The sequence below is a fragment of the Agelaius phoeniceus genome, chromosome 6 (assembly GCF_051311805.1).
Source record: "Agelaius phoeniceus isolate bAgePho1 chromosome 6, bAgePho1.hap1, whole genome shotgun sequence".
Lineage (NCBI taxonomy): Eukaryota > Metazoa > Chordata > Aves > Passeriformes > Icteridae > Agelaius > Agelaius phoeniceus.
The window spans coordinates 37494655-37506626 of record NC_135270.1 but is presented as its reverse complement, the minus strand read 5'-3'; the positions used below and the strand labels follow the sequence as shown (position 1 = coordinate 37506626).

The 11972-nt window shown below is 35.3% G+C and overlaps 1 protein-coding gene across 2 annotated transcripts in view; it reads right to left on the bottom strand.

The window, feature by feature from the left end:
- Positions 1-7869: 7869 nt before the first annotated feature.
- Positions 7870-11972, bottom strand: part of ARHGAP5 (Rho GTPase activating protein 5) — a 47799-nt gene continuing 43696 nt past the window's right edge. The window contains exon 8 of one of the 2 annotated variants that reach the window (XM_054634462.2): positions 7870-11668. In XM_054634462.2, the coding sequence (XP_054490437.1) occupies positions 11338-11668 (331 nt within the window). In that variant the 3' untranslated portion in view covers positions 7870-11337. The remainder of the gene's footprint in view (positions 11669-11972) is intronic. The other variant, XM_077180433.1, reaches the window with a different exon arrangement.

Sequence of the window (11972 nt, the reverse complement as noted above, 5' to 3'; positions counted from 1 at the left end):
AGGTATTAAACAGGTATCATTTGTACTCATAGAATAGTCAGGGCTGCACCCAGTTTCAACCACTTAAAAGAAAGGCAAAAAAATTACATTTTTAAACAAAACTACAAAAAAAGCTTAAGAGATTGTGTTACTTGGGCAAAGTTAAAGGAGTCATGAAAAGCAGTGCGAGAAAAACGGGCCATAAAAGTCTTCTGGCATCTAAAGATCACCATAAAGGTGACAGGAATAAATATCCACCACGTCCACTTGCAATAGAACTACAAGAATTCCATATATCTTGCAGTAAAGAAGATTTAGCTTGGCTACCTGCAGAATCTTTCTTCCCATAAGGCTACTGAATCACTAAAATAAGACACAGAGAAAACTGTGAAATCTATTTCACAGGTTTGGAAGAAAAACATGGATGAATTTCCAAACCATAAGAATGATTACAACCTACATTTGTATATTCAATGACAACACTTATTTTATAAAATCTCTGGTGTGTCAATTGTTTCATTTCAATATTAGTGTAAATTAAAAAACCTAATGAGTGTATTGTATTAATACTGATTAATGTGATTAATGAGCATGATGTATTGATTAAACAAGACAACTTAAATACATAGAAATAGTTTAAAAAATCCATTTGCATAGCATAGAGGTAGAACTATTACATTAACACGTGCAACCATTCCCCCATACCGCTTATTTTTGCATCTTCCCCTTTATTAACAACTATGTTCTTCCCCCTTTAAAAACCTTTTCCTTAACTCTAGTTCTTATCCATTTCCATATTTGGGTCCCTATTTTATGGCCTTTTAAAATATTATTATTAAATGTTATATAACTCCACCCCGCTGCTCCAACGACACATTTCTTAAACAATCTGTGCAGTCTCCACAAATTCCAGAATTTTGTTAGCAGAAACAACCAAATGGCCATGGAGGTCTACCACCTAGCTGGGAAAACAGAAAAAAAGTAAGCCAGGGGGAAAAAAAAAGTGAGTGAAGATAAAATCATTCTAATGCCTCTCAATTCTAAATGCAGTTCCTATTGTATCCTTATTCTTTCTAAAAATATACACAAAGCTATTACCATCCTATTGGTATTGTATCCAATTAAATTTTGCCAATATGATTTACAAATCTCAGCATAATCCCAGCTATTGTACACTTTTTTTTACTGTACAGGTGTGGTCCCAAGAAGGTGACAAATACCCCACAGCCTGAAAAGTTCCTTGTTCCAGAAACTTGTAATTTAAGCATAATACAAAAGAGAACAGCTGGCTGTAATAAATGGGCAAGGCAACAGAGAGTGCAATAGTGGGCGATGCGAGTCAGGCAAGGTCACTTTTTGCTCTTTGCTACTTGTTTCATTTGGGGAAGTAGGGAGGGCCAGGGAATTTTTAGCAGTAAGCTTGCTAAAAATACCGTTTGCAGTTCTTCCAATAAACTAAAGGGTGAGATCAGATCCCTAGATTTGAGAAGACCACCATTCTCATGCCCATGCACTTTTACACACATCTTTATAACAACTATTTTTTAGTCAAAAGGGAAGTTCAATTATTTCCTCAGTATGTGCACATGAAGATGTCATGCACATATGTGAACTTCTTTCTTCCATTTAGACAATTCATTATCTCCTACATAAATTAAAATCAGAAGGATGAGGGAAAGTTTGCAGTTGAGGAATGGAAGGGTGTTCCTTTAAGCCTCTTGAGGAAAAGGGCAAAGACTCACATTGCTGATATGAAACAAGAGGATAGTTTTCTAAATTTTATTTTCAAAACCAGAGGAACAGAATTTTCCCTCTGCAATATTTAAAGAGAACAGTACACAGCCATTTACCAAAGGTTTCAAGGACCCAATTCCAATCTTTGAGACTGTGCCCTACCTAGAAACAAAATACTCAGCACCCTGAGAGCGCCTGTAGGAACAATGCAGCTGGATCTCTTCCATAGACAGAGAACAGGGGCAAATTCCCTAAACAGAAACTCCCAGATTTTTCTGAAATTCACTCACCTTCATTTTCTCCTCTGCTTCTTAAATACTAAGTATATGGATAAAGCATGGATGCTATTCAGGAAACAGACTAAAAATGCATGCACTTACAGCAAATTTGAGTTTCCAAGACAAGCTGGAAAACTCAACATGTTGTGCTATACATAGCTGAATCTGAGACATTTGGGGACACAGAGTTTCTAGATTAATGAGCAAACAGCAGTGTCAGGGAGCCCTTTTCATAACCCCCCATGCACATATGTGAGAATTCCCCTGATCACATCGGAGCCGTCTGCCAAGGACTTCGCAAGTAAACAAAAACTTTCATTCCCTCCTCACCAACTGAACCCACACCAAAGCAGAAGTGCAACATTGCCATCCTCACTTAGCTTCTACTTCCCCTTTAAGGTGAGACCAGCATTTTAAGAATAGCACATGACTTCCTCTACCTTTACCAGATTAACCAAAGACTGTTTTCTGACAACACTCACTAAACCTTTTAATCTGAACTAATACTGCCATTGTGTTAGTATGATTTTGGGCATGTGTAGGCATCATCACTTTTAAAAAAAGGAACTGGGTACAGTGAGAAATAAAAATATAATGAATGCAGGAACACAGGTCTGCTAAATATTTTTGAGAGACAGGTTTGAGAATATACATCTGGCATTTATATTCAGCCAGATTATGTCCTAAGTATAAAACAGACTATGACAGTCATTCTTGCAGTCAAATTTCCAGTAAGGAAAAAATAAAGACATGCTTTCATCTGCTCTACCTAAACTTCTCTCACTGAAAGTTACATTCACAGAATGGTTCTCTTTCCTTTGTACATGGGTGCTCCAGATACTGCAGTTGCACTATTGCCAGCTGCAGTTGAAAGCAAACTTCCGCCAATCCAGGCAAAAAAAGGTCACCCTAGTTGTTCTTCAACAATAAAGAATGTCAGCTGTCTCAGGAAGAAATCTGGATTTCTTTCACTTACCATCAGAATAATGAATAATCCAGGGGTCCTGTATGCAGCTACTTCAATACAGAAACTACTACATGCAACTATAGTTTTAAACTGGCATTATTATCCCTGCAAACAAAACACACTTGAAGCCTTAAAAAGAATCTAGTTGCTAGAAAGAAAATTATGAGGTCACTAGAAAAACTAATCAGAGATGATTACCTTTAATTTGAATACTTCACTGGTATTTCCAGGTTACTTAGCTAATTCTAATCCTTTCTTTTAATAGTAAATTCCAACACCTCTCATTAAAAAAAATAGGAAAAATTTGTTTTCAATTCAATTTTTTTTCTTTTTTAAAAAAAGGACAACCAGTCAAGAAAAAAACTCCACAGAAACTGCTGGAATTGTGGTTTTTGCCAACAAAATTCCTGAGAATTTTGTCAAGATGGGAAACTCCCTTATCCTACATGAAACCTTTTAAAGCTCTTGGGTTTTACATTGAAAGGGAAAAGGCTGATGCAAACTGCCTTCAGCATCTCCTCATCAAGCACACAGCTAGATGTTTCCTAAGAGCACTGCAGTGCTGGGAATGGAATGTGTCAGGACATGTCCTCATGTATAAACACAGACAGAAGCCACTGAAAACCTAGAACGGAAAGAACACCCACCATAAACATTTCCTTCCGGTCACTTTAAAACTCAGCTCTTAAAATCCCCACTCTATCTTGGTTTCCTTCTGATGAGCTAAGCTATTTGCACGTCCCATTTGCTCATATTTAGCACACTTTCTATCTTCACTTCAGCTGGATATGCAATATGTCTGCAAGAAGGCAATTGCTTACATTTTTTTTTGGCTAGACAATTCAGAATATAGAGATATTTATAATTCAGATGAGTTCAGGAACGTACTTCTTATTACTATTCACTGCAAGAATAACTATAGGTTTCCTTAAGGAGTACATCAGAAGGAAGAAGACTAAGAAGTTTTAAGCTACTCTTTTCTCTACATTTCAGAAGAAATTTTGCCATCCTAAGGCTTCGGGCACGTGTCCCGTAAATTAATGCACAAAAACAAATAACTGCCTGTAGACATTCACTTTAGCACACTCATGCCCACCAACTTTAGGGAGAAGAAAAGAACAAGGTTTGTAGCAAGTCCAGAAGTTAGCAAACAAATTGTTATAGTGCAAAGGAAGAGAGCCAAGATCTAAAGCCAAGTACTCCCAAATGATAAAGCCCTGCAGCCTGCAGGAGAATCCTTTCTTCATATTGACAGAACTCTAGCTGAACAGCTCTACTGTTTTGGGGACAAGCAGGAGGTGTATGGGAGAGAAAGAAAATAAAGAAAGGACTGCAGGTCCTTTCTTTAGGGAAGGGTGGGAAAGGACTGCATTTCAGGCAATAGACTCAATACATTTACAGATGAGTACCTAAAAACCACATTTATTACAGCAAATGTCTTAAGTAAAATAATGGATATGGGGCAGCAGTCAAAATCCAAAGGGAGGTAAGAGATCCTTCCCTTCACGTAAAGCACATGCTCTTGGAGAAAAACAGAAGTATCCAGTTCCTCCCAATACTCTGTATACAGATATACATCTATGGCAGGATGTACATGTCTGCATTGACTTTTAGTGTGTTTGATGTCAAATTTTTTGCTTATTTCCCAAAAGGGCCAGAGCTCAGCTTTGACAATCACATTACATGCACACCAGCTTATCCCCCACCTGAATAACAGAAAATAAAACAAAAAAACACAAAGCATTAAGTTTCCTTCAAAGAGGAACTATAGCCATGACTGAGAATTTGTTCTACAACTCACTCTGCCACAGTCAGTCTTCCAAATGATTGAAGCAGGATTCACATCTTCAATGCCTTCATTGAATGACCTGGGCATTTACCTCATGGTGTCACTATCATGCTACAAAAACACACCTCTGACAGATAACAGTTCAGTCCTCTGATTTTTCTTAGAAACTGCTTTCTTTGAAAAGAAGAAAGAAAACAAAATAATACTTGATAGTACTGTGCACAATCCCAAGGAGAATAGAGCTTGATTTCTACTTCCTCAAAAGTATTTCAGGTCAGAGAATCATTGTATCCTCTAAAGAACACTTTGACCTGCAAATCGTGGTGGTAATACCACTCAAAACTATTTTAAAGTAAAAACTGACAAAACTCTCAGGGCAGCATGCTTCAGGAGCAGGGTTGCTGATGAACAATTTAAGGCTTGCATGTCCCCACTGCTTTGCTGTGCCAAGTTCAGTTGAAGGCCACATGCTAATCCATGACTCTGTGGGGTCAAAACTCCACACTGGACATAGAGAACTTTGTGCCCCAAACTCTGCAAGCCTAACACTCACCCTACAGGTTAGAGACAAGGGTATATAGGAAAGAGTTTTGCATCATCTCCTCACTTTTACACTATCAGTGGAAGGCTTAAAAGCACCTTACACACAAACTTCTAGCACAGAAAGGAAGCACAGTTGAGATGAGCATCTTCACCTCATTGATGTACTGACAGCTCATGTTTATCCTTTACCATTTTAAAATGTTTTCCTTGCTGGTCTTTCCAGCACTCTTTTATAAAAAGCAGGAAAGGGATCACCCTGAAATCTACCTGCTAGCAATCAGAAATCTCCAGACATGAAAAAGTGCATCCCTGAAACTGCAGTGCAGACATAAAAGTACAGACAAAAAGAGACAAAAAGAGTATTGTCAGATTTTACAAACCTTAGGTGGGATCTGGTCTGTTTTCTAGGAGACAAGTAGTATGATCATGTTATGAATTTTAAGTTTTGGGTCTAAGTCAAAAAGAAGAGTAAAGAAAGCAGTAATCTGTGAAAATAAACTTTCCAACTCGTAACAGTGACATAAAAGACATGAAATCAGGCTTATTTGTGTGACAACAAGATAATAGGATAACAAAATTAACTCATGTTAGAGCTAGACAATTCACCAATACAATACCAAAATCAGATAAAACTGTTGACATTAATTTTTCGAAACTCTGCATCTGAGCTGTAACCAATATTTACCCGTAGCAGGCTGACCGCCTTTACTGTTAAAACCCCTGCATCAACATCCTCTTCTTTACTAAGTTAAAAAGTATGCATATATACATACATATTTCAACAATCAACCACAGACATTTAATTCCCCATATTCATTTTATTTACTACACTCTATGTTTAGTAATTTCATCTAAATATTTTCAGAGACAGCTGTTCCAAGTTGTTTTGTTGGTTTTGGTTTTTTTTGAGATTTCTGGATCTCTTCTTAATTCCCAACTTGCGTGGGATCCATGTGACCAAAGGCTGTTACTGCAGTCTCAGGTCACACTGTCAAGCACTGAGGGTGGAGCTTTCAAGGGGAAACCATAACACCTGCACTTTGATAGTGCAACCTGGGCTTTTCTGCATGCTTCATTAACTGATTGCATTCAGTGTCAGTTAATTCAAAACTTATTACTCCATGTTTACTACTTTAGTAAAGCACTGCAAAAGTAATTTAGGAGCCCCTGGCAATTCTCACCAGTGGAAAAGCTGAGAACTCCAGGAATTGTTGAGGACAGCCACTGTGCCCTCCCTTCACTTCTTGAGTTGTGAAGCAGAAAGATCTGCAAGAACAGATAGATTGTGATACCATAATTTTGGGGAAAATATAAGCTAAAGCTACACTGCAGAAATTGGTCAGTCACATAAGCAGCCAGAGGTACTTGGCAAGTCATTGCATCTAACCCTGAAGCATTGACATGCAGCTGTTAGCTAGATTCACTACAGCATCTCCTTTCCACCCTTTCTCAAACTCAAGTAGAAGCAACAATAGTCTTTTGTTATCACGCTGTAAAACAGAAAAAACCCACAGCTGCTATACTGCAGGCACTCACTGAAACAATTTCATTTTCTATTTTCTAAATCACACCAAACAAAAAACCAGTAATGGTCAAACTATTACTGATCAAATATACTAAACTCTATTCTGCAACATAAAAGCACTATGTTGTCTGCTGGGCATCAATGACACTCAGTTCAGCAACAAAATGTCAGCTCTAAACACACATGCACTGTATTATTGTATTCTATAAGGAAGATAAGAAACATATGGGAAACAGCCATGAGATGCACTGGCTACACACTTAGGAAAGAATTATCAGTAAGGAAAGACAGGAAGTGTTCAGTTCACTAATGATTACAGATTAACTTCATCCTTTTCTGATTCCATGGAAACCATGAATTAGCTGAAGGACTCTGAATCTGACACAAGTGACCACTGATGTTACACTTTGGTTCTCTGGGACAGCTACTCATCAGAAACTGGAGTCAGAACAGTGCATTATATTTCAGTCAGATCCAGTAGAGCTGTTTTTTGATAAAGTAATCTAAATAATTGAAATTTGCACACTGAGGAAATTACATGTAAGATGAATCCCATTTGAGATTAGAGTGCTCCTATCTGAATGCGTTACTATATATGTGTGTGTGTATGTGTGTGTGTAATAAAACCTGAACCATGTTCAGATTTGAAGACCGTAAGGAAGGTTATTTCTGCGCCAGCCATATGACTCAAGATGTTCTGAAAAAAATTAAGTAAGCACAGACACTGTGAACATGAGAACTAAGAGCAATACTACTATCAAAACTGTGTTTATCCCATCTCGTTAGCAGATTTATGACCAATAATGTACAACTCTGATGACTTAAAGCTGACCTTAAAAGCCCACAGTTTTTACTTCAGGTTTAAAAATTCCACAGGAAAAACAGATTTAAGAGACCCATGAGAGACAGCCTCCCACCCAAGAAAAACTTAAACACACACTGTACTCTTACTTTAGCAAGATTTTGTGCTAAATTTCATTTCTGTGTCTGTGAAAGATAGGGTGCTTTTGCCTTTAAAAATTTAGTAGGCAACTAAACTGAACATTATACACAGTAAGCATCTTAGTATTTTATTCGTTGCATCTTTTATACAGAATAAGCTTCACTGATACTTAATTCACTGCAGTATTCTCCTGATGTAGCAATAAAAGATTACATTATAAACAAAGAACAAAATTTTTACTTGAAATTTTTTTAAATGTGTGCAATTTTTGCAGTTAACAAACAGCATCACAATTACTGAAAAAAAAATGAAAGAAGCACATAAACTATGGCCTGTTTTTTTAATCTCCAATTGATAGTTTTTCTATGTTTATCATAAATATGAGAAGCTAAACTCCAGTAACTAAAAATAAACATACCTATAAATTCCTAGCAACCAGGATTCAAATAAAGGAGAAAACATATAACAACAACAAAGTTTCTTTTCATTTAAGTTGACATCTGCGATCTATTTACACTATATGAGTTCAAATTCCACAAGATCATGAAAGGTAAGGATTTTGATACAACCTGTTAAAGCATTACTTAAAATGGCACTTTTGTAACTCAGGTCTGGAATTTTAGAATTGCTAAAACAGTGAAGGACAATGCACTGCAGTATGTCTATACCATTCTATAACATAAAAAAAAAAGAAACTACTCCATAAAGTGTCACTGAGATGGCTCAATCAAAGTAATATACATTTGTATCTTTATCAAGATAGATATTATGGTAAAAATGCTCACATTAAAAAATATAGTTATTATTATTTGGATTTTCATTAAAACTAGAAGGGTCTACATGAGCCAAAGTATGAGGAACTTGGATATAATAACATGCTTCCTCATTTTATAGCACTAATAAAAATAATAATAGAGAAAGCTCTATTAAAAATCTTTAATAACCACAGTTTAATTTCCTAGCATATTTTAAAAATTTTACTATGTGGGTGTATGTGCATGCATGTCTGCATAAACACACAAACAGATAAAAAAACTCCAAGTGTATATATTACACATACACACGTCCACATTCCTGCATACAACAGTTCCATAATGCAAACAGTATGCAGGGACTCTTCCATGTGACAAGCAGGCACCACATGCCATGCTTTCTTATTTCTCTATGTTTATCCAGTAAATATAATAACCCTTTCATATTTGGCTGAATGGAAGTGTTAAGATTCTTAAAAATAATGGTGATTTAGCCATTTAGCCACCACATCATACATAAAGAAATGGAACTGCAAATACTGCTGATCAAAAGTTCAACATGAAAGTTCATAATGAAATGGAATGTAAATTATTCTAAAAATTAGTATCCAAAGATTAGTTAAATATTATGGCAAAAAACTTGGAATTTGTAGAAAGTTTAAAATGTAATTCACATTACAAAGATTGGAGATACTTTATAGATGGAATCTTTAAATATGGATATGACTGGCATTTATTCTTAAGCTTATTTCTATTAGAAATAGACTTGTTTTCTGTACAGGTGATGCTTTGTCTATGCCATATACAGTAGAAAAATAAATTCTTTAGCAACCTAGAAATAGTTTATAAAACTCTTGAAGTTTCATTTTCTTTGCTAAACATGCCAAGATTAGACTGAAAACTATAAATAAAAGCTAGATAGACAACAGGTAAAGTAGAACAAGTTAGGAATACTACAATTTACAGGACAGACTTTATTGTACTATTAGTTCCTGTGTGCTTTGCAGTAGGAATAGAGTTGAGTTTTCTTTTTTGTTTGTTTTCTTAAAAAAGATAATTACTTGCAAGAATATAACACGATATCAAGATAATTTATAATATACATGTACTTCAAAGAGCAGCCAGGTTTATGGTATCTTAGTAATCTAGAATGATAATCCAAGTCAGTAGAAGTACAATACCTAGGACATAAGTGGGAAAGGCAATTTTTATTTTGGGAAAATGGAGCAAATCAATCTCTTAATAAAAGCCTTAATTCTCAAAATCATCTATTTACTATAATACATACAAGACGATCTTAAATCTTGTTATAAGTGAAGATTACAACAGTGACCATCATAAAGCTTTTTTTTTAAACTACACAAAACATTCTAGCAGCTGAATGAGCCAAAACTTTCTTCTTTGCAGACCTAAAAAGGTACATTTTGAGCATGAAAGAAAAAAGCTGCTATGAAAAGTCTCACAGGTAGTGTTTATCTATGGTCTCCCCTTTGCTACAATTTGTAACCTTCTAATTTACCACTATCAAAATATTTAACCAAAAAGATTTGTTTAAATTAAGCAGCATTCTTTTACAGCAAAATTTGTACCCATATAAAAGTAAAATAAATGAAAAAAAGATAATTTAAAAATACGGTGAAAAAAAAAAAGTCATTTGAAATTTTAGTACAACATACCACAGGAAAAAAATATGAATACAATTTTATATGATTTTATATATACACACTCCAAAGAGGTTAATTGTCAGTACCCAAAGTATTTATTGCCATGTATTAGCAATGCATTTTTGTATATCTTTAGAGGGTCACATAAAAATAGATTTAAAGAATAGATTAACTGAAGTCCTAGATTAAAACATTGTTTGGTTTAGAGAATTTTACTACAACAAAAGTCATGTTTATGTATGAAAAGTTATATAACCTTATATGAAAATGTCATGAACTATTTTCTAAACACTACATGTATTCCCAAGTGGGAAAAATTAAAATATCTAAAATATATTAGATTAAGTTTACAAGACCATCAATGATCTTTTAAACATGCAGCTGTTTACAGAATTAACAGTTTTACAAAATGTTTAGTTCAGTAATGGAACATAAAGAAATAAGTAGGCAACATCAAAATTTTTGTACAATATTTGAAACTCACTTTTACAACAAGCATGTCCTTGGTATTGTGCTGTAAGAAATAATAAGCAAGTTCACCCACCCTTAAACTGTCCACAGGTTTACTTATATGTAAAGATGGATGGTGAGGGATCGTAAAATTCTCAACAGTGCATTTTGCATTCTTCCATAAACCACCCTAAGCATAAAGTCACATAAGTAGCCAGGAGATTACAAAATAAACTATAGCTGGGCTTTAGTTGTTTACACAGAATGCTTGAATGTGAAGAAAATTGCCAAAAATAGCATGTTAAATAACAAAAACCAGCCATAAAGCAGGCTGTAAGCACTGAATGTTTCATAAATGTAATTTTTTTAAATCATTTAATTTCTATAGAAAAATTTTTATTCACAATATATTGTGACAAACCGTCACAGGAATGATATAGTGATTGCAATAAGGTATCATGCAGCAGCAGCTTTGTACTTTATAGCTATTTTTGCTTTTAAAAATTAAACCTCTCCAGTCATGCTTATCACATAGTTTTTATCTGCAGCGTGTACAAATGAGGAACACAGTACGGGATATAACAAAAAAGATGTCCAATCAGCTGGATGGGAATTATTTCTCATAAATATGAAGTACATTACTGTATCCTGAAACATGCATGTCTATAGCTTGTCTCTACTGTCCAGCGCCAGGCTGCCTGCAATCATCATCTCTATATAATGCCCAGAGGGTCTGCTGGTAACTGCGACTGGATCAGCTGAGGCTGCAGCGGGGGCGGCAGCTGCAGGGGTACCATGGGTTCCACCATCTGCACTGGGTTGGAAGGTGGTGGCTGACAAGCCACTGGGTTGGGTGCTTCTACAATCTCCCCGTTGTAAAAGAAAAACTGACATTGTTGAATGAAGGTCTCTATAACTGATTGGTGGATTTTGGTGGTGGAAAGAAACTCTCTGTTTTCAAAATCAGGTCTCATCAAAGTAGGCCAGAAACAAATCGATAAGTTATCAGCAGTCATATAGTTGGTCTTATATTGCTGACTAACCCTGAAATGAGAATGATACACACAGAGTGAATTAAAACCAGTATGCAGTCAAGTAGAAATATTCTTGAATATTTTATGTGATTATGCAGAGGAAAATATAGGAACCATGTCATTTCCAGATTTGGATAGTTAACAAATATAAATCTGATTAAGCTTTTAATCAAGAAAGGAATTCAACATTCCACTAGTATTTTGAACTGACAATAATAAACAATTTGAAACAGGTAATTCACTTATTATCTAAATTCATTATTGCAATACTATTACCAAACAAAAACCAAAAATCTTCAAAGGATAACAAACCA